Genomic DNA, 22,255 nt, shown 5'->3' with positions numbered 1-22,255 from the left:
TGCATGAAAATCTGAAAGTGGAACAGACTAGGAGGTAGAATGAAAAATGTTATCTCTCTGCCAAAAAAGCCCACATAACCAAACCAAAATTACCATGAATGCATCTTTCCATACCCTCTCAGGTACAGTTAAAGAAAGTATTTTAATCTGAAAATATTTATCTAATTAGTTAATAGATAACATGCAATAGATACATTCGGGAAGATACAGGATGTTTTCTAAGTAATTTTTTATTCCTTTTTTAAAACAAGTCTGTTGTAGTGGAATGAACCATTAATTATTCCTAAGATATAATTTGTTGATAAATTTTAAGAGTCATCTTAGTGAACTACAAAAGACATGAACTATCAATGAGTTCTTTGTGAAATATTTTGAGGAATGAAGACCACGGGGAAATACCAGGAATCCATTTGTCTTGACTATTGAAGGTATTTAAAAGCTCAGTTTCTGAATATTGTCAGGATGATGCTTAATTATTCTGTCTGCTCTTCTACTACCCCTAGTGTAGCTTTCACAGAGCCTGAGAAGGGAAGACAAGGAGGCATGCCTACAGCTTTTCCTAGACAGCCTCTAGCTGACTCCATCATGCTATCATCCATGCTATCAGAATCAAAGGTGCCAAGTCAAAATCAAGACTCTTGTGACATTCCCAAAGTAAATCAGGCTTGTGGAGCAACAGTTAGTTTACGGCCATATGACATGATAGGAGGAAGCCTCAGGATGCCGCACAACAGGAAAGTGCTGAGACGCAGCAGCAGCATCATTGGAGCATCTGCAAGTGTTGAGATGCTGTTTGAAAAGAAGGCAGCCGCAGACAGCTTGAAATGCCTGGACATCACCCGAAGGGACGAATCCAAATCAGGGAGAAGTGTGGAACTCTCCCTGGGCAAAAAGCTGTCAAAAAGTTATTCCCAGAGTTGTGTATATGTCAGCACTGATAGGAAGGACAGTAAGAGGTGTTCAGGCACAAGCACCAGTCAGAAGGACTCTAAGCAGTGTCGAACGTTACCCTTGCGGAAGCTGGACACCAGTGCCTGGAGGTGTCGTGGCCCCTTTAGCTATTGTTTCCTAAGCAGAGGAAACTATGACAATGATGATGAAGATGACCAAGACAGCCATCAGCTCTCATGTCTCTTTGAACAGCAGATCCCGTGTGAGCTCACAGAACCAGTTGGTCAGTCATTTTCCAGAGAAAATGATCAGAAAGCCTTGGAGTCCCCACAGGCTGCTGAGCACCCCCAAGATGTGTCAGTCAATGCACATGAGGAGAGCAGTGCTGACATCCAAGGTGGCCAAATTGATGTGAATCTCAACGATGTGGCCTTCGATGCACGAATCACGCGAATAAATATGATGAAAGAGAAGACGTATGCAATGCCTGATGGATTTATTGCAGCACAAAAGGATGCCAACGAGCTACTCTCATTGGTCCGAGCAAGTATGGGCAAGAGGGAAGATTTACATCCAGAAACATATGACCTTAAACTTTCTAAGTACAAACAACTGTTATCTATGGAATCGAGACAGTTGGGAAGTGCCTGCAGGAAAATGGCCATGGCTGATAAAAGCCCTGAGGAAATGCTTTTAGCTATGACTTCCAGCTTTCAAGTACTCTGTTGCTTAACAGAAGCCTGCATGCGTTTAGTTAAAGTCATGAACTCCGAAACCCAGCAGCAGGAAATTATAGCTAAGATAGATGAGGTTGTAATAAACTACATTTGTCTTCTGAAGGCTGCAGAAGCAGTGTCAGGCAAGACCTCCAGTGATCCTAGCATTAAACTCTTGGCTCGACATTCGACTACCATGGCCGCTATTGTAAGCACACTAACACGTTCTCTTAAGATGCTTTTAAACAAATAAAATACAAAAGTCACTTCATACTCTACCTTTGCAAAGCCATACATAAAAAACTTTTATTTACTGTATGTGTATGAACTAATGTAACAAACTCAGCTTTCTCTGTATATTTTGTTATTTTATATAAAATAGATATGAGATTTAAAAAAAGTTAAAATACTGAACACTGACAAAAGTAATGACCAGATCTGTCCTTCCATTTATACAAAACAAAAGCCAAAAACCGCTCTCCCCAAGACCAGTAATACAAGCAGAAAATATCCCACATAGGAGCAAATTGATGTTTGGCTATTTTTCATATAGTCAAATTTATGGTTGTATGAAGTAAACTTTTAAAGCCTGTTATGTCAATGAAGTTGTTTTCTGTTTCATCCAAGTTTTCACTTGGAGAATGCTCCATGTTTAGAAATGAGAAATTAAATCATAATGTATATAACACAATATTTAATGTTTTAAAATTATAATTTTTAAGCATTGAAAATAGCAAAAAGACACTTAAAATCCAAGAGACTATTATAACTTACTAGAGAATATATATATAATAAATAACTCTTTTGTTCATATAGCCTGAATTACCTGATTCTTCTTTTCTAGGAAATTCTGTATTTAAAAAAAAAAAAAAAGTATAGAAAATACCAACTTCAGGGGGTATCTGGTGTATTTAACATTAGTACTGGCATTTTAGATAGTGAGGATAACTGTGGAAGTATGAGGACACAGAAACCAGACTTGTGGTGATGTTCTGTCTGAACTGATTGATGCCATACTGGCCAGGCTGAAATATATAGGGCAGGTCTACAAACTCCTTTCCCTGCAAAATGAGAGAGAGGACCATCAGGAGATTACTGTGCTGTTTACTGCTTCATCATATATCTATGGTGCATCTGAACAACATGAACTGCATCTATTTTGTTAAATATTTTATACTTCATATTTTATGATTCTGAATGTTTAACTGTAAATAAGTTAGAAATAAAATGAAGTTTTCAGAATACAATAAATATCTCTGAAATATTTCCAGCTAGAGACAGTTCTTCTCTGAGTGATGACAAAGGCAATTTGTGAATAATCTTTCCTATCTGAACCTTTCTGGAAAACATTTAGTAATCTTGTGTTTGAGAGACAGCCAAAGCAATAGCTCTCTGTTTTACCTGGCAGATAGGCTCTCACAAGCGTATCTCAAACTTTTCAGTCACCAAGGAGCAGCAGCCCTTGTGGAAAACGCAGAATACCCTTCTGCAAACTGATGTAGGTAGTTTTTATCAGTTTCTCATAATGTCACACGCAAAGAGTATAACTGCTCTGTTTTGAGGACTTACCCATTCGGTTAAAGCAGGTGTGACACTTCCTGTGATGAACTAGAAAGACTAAACAAACAAAATTAAGTTTTTGCCAGGAAATATTTTCTTGCATAGAGGGAAGCACTTCACAATGAAAACGAGTTATGCTCTTTCCTCCGACTTCAGAGAAACATCTTCAGAAACAGCATCAGAAGCTTAATCTGTTGTTTGTAGAAGAAAAATCTGGTTTTCCATTCAGTTAGCATGTGGATCCACTCTTGAGGGCAGCTCCAAGGCAGGCTGCAGGCTGAGTTACTCTGATGGTGGATGACAACAGCCCATTCCATGTGGTGCTCACACTCAGTGCTGTCATTCCAGCAGCCCAGAGAGTGGGGTTGTGTGTGCTGCTCTTTTGCTGCAAGTACCAGTGAAATTCTTGCTGTGGTTTTCAAGTATGTCATACTGGGGAAGAAACAAGCAGAACTGTTGTACTGGTATGTATTCCTTGACTGTTTTGTGAGTTTAAGTTAAAATGTTGTCAGTGATTTGGAAATACCAAGTTTCAGAAGTAGGAATGTTACAACTAAACATCAACATATATCATATGGATGTGACACTTTCAGGGTTGCTAGTCCAGTCCTTTTCATTCCATTCCATTTCAAGAATTGATCTAATTTTATTTCAAAGGTAAGTGTATTTTTGTTGTCCTTACTGTTTAAAAACTTTTCTGACTGTAAACCTGCTCATTTTGCTTCCTGAAATTAACTATGGTCTCATTTTGTGGCAGTATTTTTTAGGTTTAACTAGTGTTGTTTTTTTCCCTCTGCTTTTTAATGCATTTTTATAGAATCATAGAATAATTTGGGTTGTAAGGAGTTCATCTTGTCTAACCCTTGCTCAAAGCAGATCTATTCAGATCAGGTTGATCAGGGCTGTTTGAAGTTGAGTCTTGAGCACCCTCCAAGGATGGAGGTCCCACAGCCTCTCTTCGCACAAATATGTTACAATATTTGACAACTATGGTTAAAAAATAAAAATTCTTTATGTCTGTAATCAGAATTTTTATTTTCCAGCAACACCCCTTTCCTTTCATCATATCACCCTGCACTCTTTGTAAGAGTCGGACTCTGTTTTCTCTGGTATCCTCCATCAGGCAGAATACCAGGTACTGCAATAACATCTCTTCTGAGCCTTCTCTCCTCTAGGCTGAGTAAAACCAGTTCCTTCAGACTTTCCTTGTGTATCATGAGATCCAGCCCTGGACCAGCATGGTGACCCTCCACTGGACTCGCCGGTGTGACTTCATAAGCCATCTCCATGTTCCTGTTTTGATTAACACGATCATCTAGTCAAGCTCTCCAAGTCACCACTTAGAAGGCAACTTCTCTTTACCCCGAGGATTTCAGATATACCCATTCAGTACCATATGAATGTCATCTTTTGTAATCTTTACACACACAGTTATATGCAGGCTTTTAAATGCTGCCTTCTGAGGACTTTGTACAATGGCAAAGCTTCTGGAAATTAGAATCATATGTGTTCACAGGTATATTATGTAGGTGTCTCACAATCATTCTTTGTCAGTAAGTATTTTCATCTTTCTTGTGAGATAAAAAAAAAAGGAGACCTTTATTGCAGCCATTCAGTAGTTGAAGGGAACTTATAAGAAGGCTGGGGACAGACTTTTTAGCAGGTCCTGTCATGATAAGTAATGGGTTTAAACTGAAAGAGGGTAAATTAAGACTAGGTGCAAGGAAGAAATTTTTTACAATGAAGGTACTGAAACACTGGCACAGGTTGCCCAGAGAGGTGATGGATGCTTCATCCCTGGAAACATTCAAGGCCAGGCTGGATGTGGCTCTGAGAAACCTGATCTAGTTGAAGATGTCCCTGCTTATTGCAGGAAGGTTGGATTAGATGACCTTTAAAGGTCCCTTCCAACCCAAATGATTCTATAATTCTATGATTCTGCTTGTCGTGTCCAGCTAAGGAGATCCCTAGATGATAATAGAGATAACTGATCATAATTCTGAAGTGTATGACCTTGCACATCATTTGCTACTGAATTGTAACCTATTTCTGTTAATCTTCAGCATTAAGGTGTCCTTGTCTTCCTATGTGGAATCCTAATTTATTCCTGCATTAATTGTATGTCTCAGCTTCATGTCCTCATGAAATGTCATCACTATGTACCTATTTCTCGCACTACATCAGTAAAGAAACACTAAAAAAGATACTGTCATGTGGAATATACTATACTTTTAAACATTTTTGGTATATACACTGTGTGTTTAGTGATTTTTTAACTCAATAGAATGACAGGCATCTTCATCTTTTAAGTCCCATTTTCTAAAATAACATTTGGCAAAGTCTGCCATTTTGAAATTAAGAAACAAAGTTGCATAGCTATATTTATTTTCCTTCTATTTAACTGCAACTCCAACAAGTCATGATAACTGGAAGATCCAGAATGCTCTGTGATGTCCTCACTGCTCACCAGAGATATGTAATATTCACACTAGCATATTATTTGAGGCTGAGAAATGGGCTCTGGAGTAACTTTGTCACTTACAGAGTTTATACCTGAGAGACCCTATGACTTCATTGAAATCCAATTAAAGTTAGTGTTATTTAGATTTGAATTATATCTTGTCACGTGTATAAGAGATGCCTTTACTGATTCAGAATAAGGCATGCTCCTGTGTGATTCCTTTGCCATACTTTTAAAAGTGAAATGGGAGGGCATCAGGAGCTTGTATTAGTAGCTTAAGAAGCCACAAAAGCCTCTTCTGTTGAGGCCAAACCCACAAAATGCTAATATTGGCCAAGTTGGAATTCTGATGCAACCAGAAATGGTTTTCCTAAGACTTCTGTTCTTCTCCCTACCCTTTCTATTATGATACAACGAAGGCAGGACCTCTCAATCTAAGTGATCCAAGGATTACTGCTTAGACAAAGTCCCTAAATCAGCACTGCTGTTCCTTAAGTATGAGAACTTTTTGTGGTGGCAGCATCAAGGCAATTTCCGCTGGGGAATAATACTTATTTTCTCTACCTTTCTAAGAAGTAGCATTAGATTTGTTCGCTCTGGTTTTGACTGTCCATTTGGGCAACAGGATCAAATAGGGACTGGGCAAAGGACTAGGAGCTTCACAGCAGTATCATGGAGTTCCACTTCATCTGAACTGCATACAAGGCTTTCCATCACATGTGAAGGTATTCACTCAAGTGAGGACTTCACCACTCAACTATCCCTTTTTAAACTTGTTGACCTGGAAAAGATGTGAATGGTTTTTCTTTCTCTCTTCCAGAATTTGATTAGCCCTTAACAGAGGGTCACAGAGAACTACACTCATTTATTAGTCCACCTGCCAGGCCCTGCCCAATTTTCTCAAAAAGTTTGTCTGTGTTCTGCCAGTGGACGTGTCCTGGGTTTCAGCTGGGATAGGGTTAATTTTCTTCTGAGTCTCCTCCCCACCCCATGGGTGAAGGGTGTGAGCAAGTGACTGCCTTGTATTTAGTTGCTGGCTGGGGCTAAAACCACAACAGTCTATCAGGAATACACTGATATATCAATTGAGAAACAATCTGTTCCCCACAGCACTGATTTCATTCTTTCTTGAATACTCATTCGTGTGTCATCAACACTTTCATGAGAGAAGTTCAGCAATCTGTCTCTTGGACAATTCCCTGATAGTGTGGTTAAAGGTTATTGTCCAGGCCCTGTGTCCCCTTTTTCAACCAAGGCAAGGCAGGATGAAAGATACGCATCTGCAGTGGTGGGGACACACTTTTAATATCAGGGCCTCCTCCCTTTCTCAGAGACCTCTGCTGTACTTCTTATTGCAGAATGTGGGCCAGAATGTGGATCATCTCTGTGTCTTGAAATGCTTTTCTCCATGCTGCAGATGCAGGAAGGCTCACTCTTTCAGCACTCCTTTCTCTCTCTTGTCAGAGACAGCTTTACAAGTAACGGCAGCGAATGCATGTTATTAACTAGGTTAGGCTTTTGGGTGGATGTGTTTGTTGGTCATCCTCCCCTTCCTGTCTATTCAGACTGTTCTGAGTTACCTGCTCAAAATGAAGCAATCTGGTCCTTCATTCTAAGTCCCTTACCCTTACTGAAGCCTAACATCCATCTCAGCCAACTCAACCTTGAGTCTAATATTATCAAAATCTTTCCCTCAACCAGGCAAATGAGTTATGAGAATCTGAATTTGGTGTTCCATGTTCTCATGGATGGATTCTCCTTCTTCGAAAAAGGTGTCTCTCTTTGTTGCCATCTTCTCTGTTAGGAAAGAGAAAAATTCATACCCCTGTAATTCCTTGTTTGACCTTATTCTTCAAAGACAGACCATCTCTTAAGATGCAACCATCATTTTTGCTGAAGGTGGTACCTTAACATCGCTTTGATTTGTTTGTTTTTCTTCATATTCCTTGTGCTTCTGAGAAACATGCCTTATTTTGTATCTTTAATAGCAAAACAGCTCCCTTTACATTTGTAGTCCAGACTTTCTCAGAACATATAGACTGTGTATATCTGTGACAGATTCAGTGGTTATCTAGATGGATGGTTGGTGTTTCAGTATTTGCTATAAAACTTAGGAATTGATAACTTCCGAGTGTACAGCTTCTGTGAGACTGTTGAGTAACTGAACTGCTATGTATCTACTGTTCTTTCCGCAAGCATTGTGCCATCCCTGATGAGCTATCTCAAGAGCTGCCACAGCACTTGCTGGAATCATCTAGAAGTGCTGTTTGCATGAGAGACATCAAGAACCTCTGCTAGATACCTTATGACAGGTAGTAAAGTCACACCGTGTGAACAAACGTGGATATTAATTTGAGAATGAAAAAATGAAGACATCCTGAGCTATATTAGCAGGGTTTCCTTCAGTGTTTTAGATGGTGTCTCTCTGGCTGAGAAAGAATTAAAATGTTTTATGGCATGCTGTGTTTTTTATGCCCTTGTGCCAAAGGTGACGACAACAGTGTGAATACATCCTTCACGATAACCGCAAAAGGAAAATCTCTGCATGCTGGAGTGATAAGGTGTAGGACAGATTTATTTATAGACCATGCTTTCTAAAGAAGACTAATTACTGGTAAGTTATGTTTCTTTCTCAGTGGCCAATCTCTGTTTTACCTGTGAATTACCATTGAAGGATAATGGGATAGCAGTCTGTATCAACAAAGATGGAATTGAACAAAGGGCCAAAAGAAGATAGTTGCCTCTAATACAGAATTTGCAGAGAACTGTTAACAATATAAAAAATATTTTTTATCATGATTTGATATACAGGAGACACTTGACATGTTACACAATGTGTTTTACAGTGTTTTTTAAGTAGCTCTTTGGAGACAAAAGATGTCTTCTAAAACCTTTTTGTCAGTGTATTGCAAGATTACTCCATATTGCCAATGCCTTTAAAATGACAACATGGGGTGACAGTAAATGTCATCAATAGCTTTATCCTTGAAAGAGTTCTTTTTCCTGTGCTAAACTGTAAGTTTGTTTGTAGGATAGGTTTGAAAGTGGTGTATTGAGATGTTAATGGTGACAACCTGAAGACTTCAGCAACCCAGCACTCCAGGCTTTGGTTTCAGTAGAACTGTTGAGTTCCTTAGTGTATATTAGGAAGTCTCTCAGTGTGCATGGAAGGACATAATCTTAGCACTGCCTCATGGGAATCCCATTTTCCAGATGGCCAGAACTGGTTTTCTGAAAGAGATGGCAGAGGATATAGTTGCACTTTGTGTTTTTCATTGCCTGTGAAGTGGCCACAGGTGCAGCTGAGGATCTGTTCTGCCCCTGAGTCAACAGGTCATGGATGCCTGAAGAATTTCCGAGTCTGAAGTTTTGCTGAGACCGATCATCTTGTCATCCTTTCTGCAATTTCTGGTACCTCTTGAATCCTCATGGACAGCCCAGAGAACCAACAACTTTCTGAAAGAACAACGCAACATCAAACTTCTCTTAGTACTAGACACATGCATACTTTTCCAGCTTATCTTCAACTGCTTTCTGCAGTAAGAGCAGAACTGCTTGTGCTCTTTCTGAGTTTCAGCCCAAAATCAGCATGTTTCAGTGTGGAAAGCTTTAAAGCTTTCCAGTCCCATTGAATACTTATTTTAGGTCTTCTGCTACAGTCATTTCTACAAGCAAATAAATTATAGGCACAAATGTTGTACAGTCAATTGTACAGCTGACATTCTCCTTAATAATGCTGAACCATCACTGCCTGAGGCAGCCACATGTACCTTATAACTTCAGCTTCAACAAATGCAATGTCTACAAACATAGCTACCTATGGAGGACACTACTTGGGTTAGACGCTTAATTACAAGCTATTTATCATACTAAATTATGGCTTTTTATAACTGTAATTTCAATTTTCTTTCATACATTGAAGATACTTATATTTAATACTTCTTGGTTTACAGGTTTTTACCCACCAGACTTTGCTATTTCCTATTTTATTCCTCCTCCCTTTAATTGTTAACTTTTATACACTTGAAAGCCATGCCTTAAAAAGAGATGCATTGGGTATGTTCGCACCAAAGATGCTTCACAGGGTTTGCTTTTAAAAGTAGTTCCTGCCTTCTAAAAAGGAAAATGTTTACTGCAGCACTTTCTCTTTAAATCACTGAGACTGAATCTTACAAAGAAAATCTTCTTTAAATATATGGAAGAACTAAGAGAGTAAGGCAGCAAAGTATTCCTTGAGGAGTCAGGAAGGACAGGTATTCACCAGAACAAACAAGGGCCTGCCTTTCAGCTGCTTCACTTGTACCCTCATTGAACTTCAGGTAAAATACAGTGTCTGAAAAAAAACCTACCTTTGCCTTGGAGACACTTCTGCAGAGATTCCTGCCAGCATTCCCTCCAGAAGAAGAAAGTTACATCTGGTGGAAAGGTTCAGGGACCTCCACTGAAACTCAAGAATGCAGTGAGGAGCCTTGGACAAAGGAAGTGTAGCTGTGGAGGCAGACTGCTCAGCCCATGTGGATCTGCTTGGTGCATAAAGGTGAGATTACAAACTAAATCGTTTTCCAGATTTTATAAAGTCATTTCAAATGGTGCTGTTCTTCCTCCCGACTGAATTTCTCCTGCCAGCCTTACTGATTTCAAACAAACAAACAGAAAATTTGGTATTTTCTCTCTTTTCTCTTGCTGTATGAATGATCACATAAAGGAGTAAATTAACTACTGCATGATGAAAAAAACCCTGATTCTACACAAAGGCTTGTCTTGCATGTTAGATAATGCATCAGTACAGTCAGTGTAGGTTTGAGGGCTCCTTTAACAATTGTAGTAGTACGAGTAAAAATCGTCAAAAGAAACTTAATTTTGTGTAACTGACTTACCTACTTCAGATTATCCCAAGATACTCTGGTCTATGTTTTGGTGGGGTTTTTTTTATTTCCTAATTTTTTATTTTTCCTTCCCTGCTTTTGAAATTCATGAAAATGCCATTTTATATGCAAAGCTTGTTGAAAAGGAATCTCATTTGAAATTACGTTATTTTTCCTGAATGTCCTTATTTGTACTTCACAAGTTAATCACGAACACACTGGGAGTCTTTTTCCTTGCAGAATACTTTGCACTGTTTATATCTCTGATGTCCACAGGACCTTTGGATTGAAATCTGCCCTCTTCTCACTGAGTCTAATTGTTTCTTCTCAATTCAGACAGGCAGAATCAAGACTCCTCTTGAAAGCACCTGTGGTTTTGATGGTCTTTCTTTTGTAGACAGCTGTTGCAGAACATCAGTGATGTAAGGTTTTGGGACCTGGCTTTAATTTCTAACCAAAGCCTAGGATAAAAGGCTAGTTGGAATACCACTTTTTTTATTCAAATAGTTCTTTTTTGTCATTGATGCTTGTACATCAAATTCCAGATGAGATCTGACCCATCTTTAGATAGTGGTATTATTTCTTCTCTATCTGTGGAAACTTTCTTATCTGACACATCACAGGATCCCATTTTTCTTTCATGCCAGAAGCACGCTGGTGGCTTAGAGTCATTCTGTGAATTACTAGTATGCTCAGTTCTTTCTTCTCAGTCAATTAAAACTGATGAACTCCTAAGTTACAGTGGACCTTTTTTCTCTCCCCAGGGTAGAATTCATCTCATTTGACTTTAGTTGTCTAAATGCTGGGTGTCAGGTATAAATCACCTAAACACTCTCTACAGTCAATGCAGGAAGAGAAAGAGGCATCTCAAAAGGCACATTCAATTATATCTGGGATAAATTACCTCCTGTGTGTGCCTTTTACTCTCTTTCTATTGACAACATAGAGAGTCTAGACAACCAGCTCAGTCTCAGTGGTGAATATAGAGAGATGAAGATTTCCTTCTTTCCCCCCCCCAGTTTTATTCACACTGTGCGGTTTTGAATTTTAATTCACATTGATTAGTATTTGTCATGGTCATCTATTCTACACTTTTGCTAGTGACATCTGATGATGATGCCTCCCATCTCTGAGTCAACAAACTGCTTTAAAAGGCATGAAACACATTGGCTCTCCAGAAGAAACCTGCTCTTCATCTGCGGCTATTTCCAGTATCTGTTTGAGGATGGTTTTTAGCAAGTTAGACCACATATCCCAGCTTTTTAGACTTTTTCCTTGTCTAATTGTTTGCCTTATTTCTACTCACATTTCTTAATATTTTGCTTACAAAGTTTTAATACACTGTGAGAATTTATAATAACATTTTGCCAAAGTTGCTGTGACTGGAGAAATTTCTGTGGTCACTTTTCGTATATTTCATGCCAAATAATTCTGAATTTAGTTTCTTTTGTTTGATCTTTCTGCTGATTTAAGATTAAACAGAATATTAATTCCACCAAAGGTACTTTGGAGTGAAGCTACAGCTCAATTTAGCAGCAAACAGTAAGGAACAGTTCCTTAACTGTAATATAAAGAACTTGTAATATTAAAGGTTTACTTTGATGATACTCCACAGCTTGATGCTGATTTTATTTTGGCACCATCATGCTTGTACTGATTTGAGTCACGATGTACCAACCTTTTCAGTCATTCTGACTGAGCTCCAGTACTGTCTGCCACAGCTCTTTGTACATGTACAACACACTGCCTTTCTAAGCACTGCACACCATCAGTGTTGGAGGTAAAGCACTGAGCTTTGGTAGCCAGAAAAGGAGTGTTTAGGTTCTGTGTAAATCGCAGTATTCCATTTAGCATCAACTTAAGTAGGAACGACTAACAGCACCTCGTAATTGTTTACAATTTAACAATAGATCTTTCTGAATCCTCACTAGTATTTGTATAGAAATTACATAAATTGTATTTTGCAAAATTTAGAGTGGGCAGGATTCCTAACTGCATCTTCTCATATTTCTAAATCCTGGATCAAGTAAATTGCAAATCAGTATTAGTACATAGTGCTAGTAATAAATAGTAGAAAAAAAGGCAGATGGAGAAAGTGAAGCATTATTTCAGGAATAATGCCATAGTTTTAAATGAGAAGTCAAAAGACTATTTCACTTTTCTTAGGCAAATGCCATGTTTTTTCTTAGAACATATGTTGATAATTTGGCAGAGGTTCATAAAACCTTTGCATAGTTCTGACATTCTGATTCAGAGGATGAGTTCTTTTACAAATGAATCTCACAATCTCAGATGGGCCATTCCATTTTACGGGATTCTAACAGCTGTTTGTTTACAATTATTGTTCAGGATACACATCAATTTCCATGAAATTATTCATTTTGCATATTCACAGCTTTCTCTAAATTTCTTTCTCCGTTCAAAATGGCCAAATATGGTGCCTACCTGGAGGTTAAACTCTTTTAAAAGCTGTGAGTTTGTTGACAAAGAGCAAAGTACATTTTGATGGGTTTTAAACATTCTGCCAGCAGTTCAGAAAAGAATTACATCAGAAGCAATCCAGACACATTCACTCTTTACTTTGAATGTGCATCATCAGTGATGTCAGTGGGACTCTAGTAAAACAGTTGTTAATTAACTTATGTCCCTTCTTTTGGCACTGCAGAATAAAAGCACAAAACGTTGTAGAAGCAACCTGAAGAGCAAACATTAGTTTATTTGTTTCTTTATTAATAATTTATCTTGAAATGTTAATGATATTTTAAAGTTATCGAAATCTCCCAACCTGTGGCAACATTTCTGGGACTGGACCCCAATAATCTTGCTCCATCTGGATCATTGTGATACAAGAACTAATGTAAGACTTGCTCCTGCAAACATTCCTGACATAGCACACATTCAGTTGTGGCTGGCAGCTTAGGTTGACAGTGTCCTTTTGAATTATACCTTTGAAAACAGAAAACAAAGAAGCTGCAAACATAAACTTACATTAATTTTAATTAATTCTCATTGAAGATGTTTTATGAGCTCTCTTGCATGCAAATAAACAATCAGAAGATAGCATTGGTTCATATATAAAGATCAGAAAGTAAAATAGGCACCTGAAACCCCCCTTAAATCCCCTTATAATTCTTACCAAATCTGTTAGAAACCTGTATGGCATGAACATTGAAAAACAGATATCATTTTAACATCTTTAATTTAGTAAGGTCAGTTGCTTTGTGAGTCAATAATTGTTTCTTTAATTTAAAACAAAGGCCACCACTTGCCTGTTTAGATTTCAGTTAGTAAAATGTGTTGTAGTGTCAGCACAGAGATTTGTTTTACATCAGCAGAAAGCAGAAGCTTTTTCTTGTGTTCTTCAAAGGGAGAACTATAGAGAGTGCTGTGAGCCATCCTAGAAACAGCAACATGTCAAACTCCTTTGACAGAGAACAGAGTAGGATCCCATTCAGTACAGTCATATCTGGTTACTTGGTTACTATCTTTCTCATGTAGCTTTTCTTTCTACGTGTCCAGCTTCATACACCACTGACATCCCAGTGCCTGTGTGTTGAGCAAGAGTGCTGGGGAAATTACGCATATGGGAAACGGCAATATAAATTTTGCAGAGGCACGCAGGTTTGATTTTGAGATGTCCTAGCATTGAGAGCATGACTAAGGACCTTCCCTGAATTGTTTTAGTTAATTTTTAAAGTGATCTTCTAGAGTTAGCAAACCTCAATAAATCTCTTTACATGTTGTAGTGATATTCACACAGATTTTGTATGTGCTCCTCCTGGATAGCTGTTCTGCACCTCACTCCTTCTAAAGCTAGAAACTTCATTGTTATTTCCAGATTAAAATTATACTCATCTTTGTTGCAAATGGGGCCTTTTAAACAGTTCTCTTCCAACCTCTGATAGCATCTTTCCATTTCACATAGAATCAGGTTCCCTCTGGTTTTCTTTATCTAAATTCAACAAGCTCCTTCACCATTTTGATGTAGATTCTTCCGAATCTACTTAATAAAGACATTGATGATCGTCCATCTCTACTGACAGTACCTCATATGTGCATAATATGATCTCATTTACATTTTTCATTATCAGTGCATCAGTAGCTCCTAATCATCCTGACATTGATTAGTGCCAGCAGTTAAGGTTTTAACCATTATCTTTTGACAATGCACATTTATCTCACTGCTGTTACTTCTAATCCTTAAGGACATCTGACTTCCTAAGTTTCAGTCTAATATTTCTATGTAAAAAAAAACAAACTAAGCCAAACAAACAAACAAGACAGAAAAACACCCACCCATCCCCAAACAATACAGGAAAAAAAATATCCAACAAAATAACAGTTAAGTCATAGAATCCATATTAAAGTACCTCAAAAGTGAGTTCACTTAAAGAAATGAAGAGTTAAAATTTCACTTAATGTAAAGTTTAGAAGAGTTACAACTGAGATCCATGTTTCTCAGCATGGCTGTATAATTGAATGGACAATTTTTTTTTTTCATTTAGCTGACCAAGATATTTTTAGACTTTTCTAAACTATTTTTGGAAACACAGGAGTCTTGTAGTAGAATAAAGGACATAAAAGACAGGGAAAAGTAACAACCAGTGTAATTTTATATTGTGAAAATGAGGCACAGAATTCCCATGTTGAAAGCAATGCTCATAAAAAGCAATGAATGTCACAGGGTGTTTTTTCCTAGTCATATCAGGTCATCACTTGAAATATATATGCTACAGACTAACAGGTATAGTGCCTTCTAAATCCCCTGAAGGAGAGCAATATGGGAGCTCACCATAGGGCCTTACTTCTGCAATATCTGAGATGCACAGTCACAGCATCATTCAGGATAGAAGGCCAGGTTGCTCTGGCACCAGCTGATTTTTTAGTATGAAGGATGAAGATTTCACAGCATTTCTGGGCAACTCATTTTCAATTTATTATTTCACTAAAGTGAAACTTGTTTTCCTGTCTCTAATCAAAATTCCCCACCTTCCAGCTTGTATCCATTACCTCTCAATTCTATTAATACACTCCTATTATTCTGCACCTTTGAAAGGGCTCCACCATCTCTGTAACCTCCCAGTAGTTACCAGGTAGTTGGAGACAGCAGGGATGTCCCTCTCAGTCTTCTCCATTTTCAACCAGCCCAGTTCTCTCAGCCTCTCTCCTTCTACCATGTGTGCTGTCCCTCTCATCATCCTGGTGGCTCTCTGCTGGATGCAATCAAGCTTGTCAGTTTCTGTCTTGTCCTCAGGAGTGCAAAGCTCTGCATGGTACCTGGAAAGGGTTTCAGAAGTGCTGAGCAGAGGGGGAGGGAAACGCTTCCCTTGGCTTGCTGGCCACACTCCTGCTAATGCAGCCCAGGATGCTGCTCACATTCAACTTGTTGCCTACCAGCACTCCCTTTTCTACAGAGCTGTCTTCCATCCAGTTGTTCCCTGGCCTGTATTAATACCTAGGATTATTCCTTCCCAGATGCAGGGCTTTGCCCCTGTACCGGATCCCAATACACAGACCAAATTAATCTGATGCTCTTAGTCCAGAGATACTATTGACCCAAAAGCCCAACTCTTTCATGTATCCTTGTAGAACAGTTCACAGAGTATGTGAGCAGTTTCAGTGAACAGATGGTTAGTATTTGCAGCCAATTCATAGTTACATTCTTCTTAACTTTTTGTATAATTTTTCAGTTTTTACTTGGAAGGTTTTATCTGGATGATTTTATTTAAGACTGGGTCTTAAATTAAAACTGGGCCGAACTTCCAGAATGTCTCATTAGACTGCAAAAAGATCTTATTATAAGGGACAGGCATCTGGAGCTGTGTGGAGAAAGAGCAGATGCCTTGCAATTATCTTAAATTGTGTGTGCCTTTAACAACAAGCATGCCAACCATAGATTAAATTTGTCATAAGAGTAATACTGATAGTATTTTTAAGCTGGGGACATTTCTTTTTTACCAATGACAAAGAAACAGAACAATGAAACCCATAAACTAAAACCCCATCAGACATACGTGAATAACTTTCAAGCTATTTCAGTGTATCAAAGGAAAACAAAGGTGCAGATTTTAGGAAGTTCTCAAAGAACTCGACTTTGCCTGAAATGTGTCAAAGCCCAGTTGAGCAAGCAGAGGAGGGTGGGGAATGGTGACATAGATTAAAAGAGACGTGAAATCCCAACAAGAAAGTTCCCAGAGGAAGTGGAAAAAGAAGACTGTCATTGTACTAGCGAAGAAAACCATTGTCACCTTTCATTCTTAAAAACAGCACATACTAGGAGCCTCAGTGAGCATGCCAGTCCCTGCAAAGCAAAAGTATTGAACACAAAGACTATTCTTTTTAAGTAAATGAAACATTGGCAGAGCTTGGAGGTGAGGAAAACCAAAAATAGTAGGATGAGAGGTTCAGATTTGAGAATGAGGACTCAGTGCCATTAAAACTTCTTTGCAGTATTGAACTGTATAACCCATCCATGCCCATTTTCCAAGCAGGATGAGAAAGAAAGTGACTAGAAATATTTACAGTACTACATAAGAACTCGTGCTATATTTTCATGAAAAGGTGTGACCTAAGGCTAAGGGATGGGTGGAGGCAGGTACAGCCAATGTGTTCAGATTGAAGGGCCTGGGGACCTTCAAGGTCTCTGCTGTTACAGCAGTGTCACCAGTAAGCATGGGCTGCTGGATGGTGATTCTCAAAAAAAAAAAAAAAGTATCTTTGGAGAGATGTAATACTTTTTTTTTTTTTCTTTCTTCTCATTAAAAGTTTTCTGATTTCACAGGAGAAGTCAAGTTATTTTATAGTTATACTGAGTCTTTTATTTGATTTTCATGGCCAAACTCTTAGCTTTAGTTCCCCTTTTCATTAAATACCGGATGAAGTGGAACTGGGCAGAGACTGAATGTGACATTTCTACACAAGAAAATCAAACTTTTTTACAGTCACGCATTTAGGCAAGGCATGTGTTGAAGCATTAAATGAAAAAAATGGTTTTCTTTTTATTCGCTAGATTGGGTAATATGAAAGTTACATAGCTTCTTACTACAGTCAGTCTACTATCTTTAGATTTCAACTTTGGCAGGGGGAGAGAAACAGTGCAGTTGTTGAAAAATGTTTCCAATATGACTTCAAATCTTCTAGAAGTGAAAGCAACAATCTGAGTGGAATCAAATATTTGAGTAGAGACATTTCTATCTTTTCTGCACTTTTATTTAGAGCAAGAGAAGAAATAAATGGACATGGGAACAAAGAATGAAAGATAATACAAAGTATTAAATGATCAATAGAAAAAATAGCAAGAAATAAATTGTCTTTTATCCAACTTGAAATATTTTATACTCTTTACTGTAAAAATTAATAGATGTTTGATGGATTTCCAAAGCGCTATGTGTGTGCATATAGTAACAAATAAGGTTTACAAAGGCTCTGATTTCAGAGTCTATTGTGCTATTCTCCAGACTCAGTGTGTAGTTCCATTAGGTCCATTAGGCTAAAGAGGGGAGGGAGAAAGAAAAGTTAAAAACCCCCACTTTAATGGGAAGTAAAAAGAAAAGTTGATTCTTCATGATTCTTCACTTAGATATTTCTTTCACTGCTGCCATGCTAGATTAGACCTACATGGTTCACAGCAAAGGAAACCATTTCACTTCTATTAATGGTTTTCTCTCTAAGCAGCTCATCCTAATGGATTGCTGCAATATCATTGTTTGACCTCAAAAGATAAAACCCCATCAGGTCAGTAGAACTTTTTAGGTCACAGTACATGACAATGAAATAGTTACAGCTGAAAAATTTGCAAGTATGATTTGTCAAGACTTTTTAGTACAGAAGGAAAAAAATTCACTCAAGCTGGCAAACACATCTTATCTCTGACATTTTCAGATTTGATACTAAATCACAATATGTCTTTCAACAAAAGCACATAGAAACTAAGAAAAGTATTTTTTATTATTTTTGCTTTAGTTATGTAAAAAACTTCTATCTTATAATCTTCTTGATGGAAGATTGTAAGATAGAGATTATGTTCTTTAAGAATCTTTAATCTTCTAAAGATTCAAAATTTGATGGTTAAATTGTGGTGCCACTTTCAATTGTCTTTTCTCATTCCACATTGTCTGAAGCTACTCAGGAAAAGTAGATGCTGCCCAAGTTGAACAGGTTATCACATAAGCAGCAGCATCTGTACTTGTTTGACGTATTTTTGGCTTTATTGAGATCTCCTGAGTATGTACAAAGTGTGAGGGAGAACAACCGATCTTTCTGGAATATGTCCTTATTAATTTTGAAACAAATATTCACTTCTGTTTCTTCTGTGCAAACACTGAATCAGTATTTGATAGCTGTATTGACAGCCTGGTATTTTTAGTGGCTTGATTACTTTTGAGTAATTTTGTCTCAGTCTGTCACCTTAAGCTTTTCAATTATTTTCAGAGTCTCAGATAAGATTTACTGTAAGACTTAATATTTTCATTCATGTATTCATTAAAGGTAGCATCAAAATCAATCTTTCATTAAGATCTGTTGAACAAGGCTGCTAGAAAAATGTAATGCTACATCTCAATTCAGTATGAATCAAATTCTTAATGGAACTATCTTCTGATTACTAATGCCTCCTTATTAGCAAATATATGAAAGGAAAATTAATCTTAGTAGATGCTTATCAATTTAAAGCAAATCATAAGGGGCGTATTTATCTTTCTTCCAAAGCTGAGACAATCAAGAAAAAAAGCACAGAAATCACTTAAGCAAAATCCTAGAAATAATACTGTACATGCAAATTATGAGAGTGAAGGGCAGATCTGAAGTTTCTCAAAGCCCATAGCTGTTCAGAAACAGATTTTAGCATCTGTTTCGTATCAGCCTAAATGGAGGTGAAGTGGAAAGCAAATATTTAATATGAGCCTCTGGATCCCACTATAAAATACAAGAGTTTGGTACAGATAATTTTAACTGAATTTACCTTTGAAAATGTGGGATGAACTGACTCTGATTATTCATTTTGTTACTTACTCTACTGACGCTTCTGGACCAAAAAAGCCTAAATTCATGGATGCATCTTCTGGTACAATGAAGGAAGAGTTGGTAGTTGCATCCGTTTATTTTCAGACAGACAACGACGATATTTTTTGCATTAAAACTTAGGATGGCATTTATCAGACAAATACTAATCATTCCACCTTCACTTTATAGGCAACAGTAAAACAAGGGACAACTCTGCAACAGAATTCTTCTCGTCCTAATGATATATGTAAAAGAAGCCAGATTATTTGCACCCAAAAAATGCTGTTTTTTTTCTCCACTGATTCTAAATGAAGCTGTTTACAGTGTCAGGGAGGCTACTGCAGTTATAGAAGTCTAGTTTGTAAATGCATAAATGTTAATGAGATGAATCCTATCACTAATTGCGGTTTGATCTTCATTTGCAGAAATTTCTTTGCTTTATAGCTCAGCTTTATTTGAATGGGCACACCTTGAAATCTTTGACTGCAAGGTCAGGTTTTGGAGAATTTTCAGATCTAGGAAGACAGGCAAAAAATTTACATGCAACAAAGAAATCTTACTGTATCACTTTAAAAGGACAGGAAGCATAAAAATCAAACAAAACAAACCAAAAAAGCAGAATTCATGTGTAAAGTTTTCTGTGTTGTTACAGGCCATTACATAGGTGTATCCTGTGTCCAGTTTATATTACACGTTTGAGGTTAAGTCTGGAAGTTATGCAGACATAAACGTAGTTAGATGAAACCCTTGAATACTTCTACTGACTTGAAGAATTCAATGTAATCTTCTGATTTCAGTGCCTCACCTCCTTCAGTTCTCATTTTTCTAGCAGCATTTCTGCTCCTATTTTGAAGAGCCCTGTCATAAGTTCATAAGGCCCATTTCAGTGGAAAATCACTAAGTACCATTCTTTAACATTTTAGTCAGAAGTGGCACCTGTTATTAGCTGTGCTAACCATCTCATCGCAGGTCTTTATTAGAGAAAGTTTTGACAAAAATAAAAGCACTCTTGGCTTTCCAGCCATTACGTATCAATAGCTTTCCCTCTCTGTGAGACAAAGTCCAGTATTGTCCACCTTCACTCACTGCCAGCATGCTCATGGAAACATTTCTTATCAGTGCTGGTAATATCTTGCTCACCAAACGTGATTTAGTGTGAACATCTGCAGCTTCATAACACAACAGTTTACCTCCAACAAGCCCAGCTCTGCCACACTTGTTTTCCCTGAATGTTTCTCTTCTTAGGCTTAGTTAGGTGGAGGGCATTTGTCTACGTCCAGACTTCAGGTGGAGGAGTCTTGCTGCTCCCATTAGTTCAGTTCTTTAAATGTATCTAACACTGGAAAATTATTTCTGTCCACTCCATCCTGTGGGCTGCTATTCACGGGCTGATTCTTTGGGTGACCTCAGCCAATCTATGCTCTGACAGATGTGAAAATAGGGAACCTAATCAAGAATAAAAGTGATAGTATGCTCTCATCCCTAAGGAAAGAAAAAAAAAACAAGCAACAAAAGAATTTTATAAACTCCCACTTAAATGAAAGCCCAGAGAAACATCATCTTCAAGGTATGCCCTAAAAGTTCTGAGTAATAGGAGTAACCATTTAAAAAATGGCATTTGAGAATGAATTCCAGAGAGAGAATATATCTCCTTTTTTGACAAACAGAAGCTGAACACCTTTGCTAAATTGACTGGCATTGAAAAGGAGAGACATGCATGGTCAAAAAAATGGCCCTAAATGCATTCCTAGGTCAAAAGCAACATCCTAAATTCTATTTGCAAAGTCCGGGGTAGCCAAGGAAAAGTGTAGAGCCCAGATGTCATCAAGACAGTCACCTAATGCACCCTAATTAGGAGAATGTCACAGTTTGCATCAGGTCCCTTGACCCGTGATTTTGAGGGACAACCTGAATAAGAACAGTCTAGAGACTGTTTGCATACAGACGTGTTGAAACCACCTGGTTAGTAAAGGCAATTGTCCTGGTTACTATTGCTACCATCTGTATTTCGTAACTGCTGAAGGTCACCAACTAGGAACTGAATTAACAAGAAAAAGAAAATCAAGCAAATAATTCTGCAAAAAGGAGAATTTTACTCTTGTCATATCCTCTGTTGCTAGTCTGGTTAGGCAGGACAGGCCTATCTTAGTAAATTTGTTCATGCCCTCATATAAGATGACGTGTAAAGTCATTGTAAGGCACAAGAGATTTGGGACAGGGATCATTAGCACCATGTCCTGGGTTCTCATTGCTTTCATGAGGTCTTTCTGGTGGTTGATCTGGGAGTAAGAAACAACTGTCCTTTGGAAACACTCAACAAGAAAAATTTTCCCCCGGTGTATCTTTCTGCCAGATGCAGGCAAGTTATCACCATCTCACCCATGTTACTGAAAGTAGTGCATGCATATTACAACATCAACAGAAGCATAACGCACAGCACCCTTCGGAAACTCCATTATTGATACAGAAGCACAGAACTTCACCTGTAATCTTTATCTTTTAAGCATGTCTTCAGCAATGGATGTGCTGTATCACATCTGAAGCTTAAAAAGCTGCTGAGAATCCTGATATGTGGTTTTCATAAACTCATTTGAAGTTAAAATTTCAGTTGAATAACCAGTTTATAAAAAAATCTATTATTCTGCAGTGCATTATGTGGCAATAACTGAGTGACAAATTTCAAGTTACAAAGTGTAAACATTTTTGCCTGAGAACTCTGAGGATGTGCTCATATTGTGTAACTTTGAAAGTGTTTCTTTTAC

The 22,255-nt window shown here is 37.8% G+C and overlaps 1 protein-coding gene across 2 annotated transcripts in view; it reads left to right on the top strand.

Annotated features, from left to right (window-relative positions):
• FRMPD4 (FERM and PDZ domain containing 4) overlaps window positions 1-1,860 on the top strand; it is a gene marked incomplete at both ends in the record, with an annotated part of 301,819 nt that extends 299,959 nt beyond the window's left edge. For both annotated transcript variants that reach the window (XM_080612877.1, XM_080612876.1), the window contains one exon: window positions 509-1,860. In XM_080612877.1, the coding sequence (XP_080469003.1) occupies window positions 509-1,860 (1,352 nt within the window). The remainder of the gene's footprint in view (window positions 1-508) is intronic.
• Window positions 1,861-22,255: the final 20,395 nt, after the last annotated feature.

The sequence above is a fragment of the Psittacula echo genome (genome assembly GCF_963264785.1).
Source record: "Psittacula echo genome assembly, chromosome: 3".
NCBI classification, from domain to species: Eukaryota; Metazoa; Chordata; class Aves; order Psittaciformes; family Psittacidae; genus Psittacula; species Psittacula echo.
The sequence above is the reverse complement of the archived record's forward strand: the minus strand, read 5'-3'. Positions and strand labels throughout refer to the sequence as shown.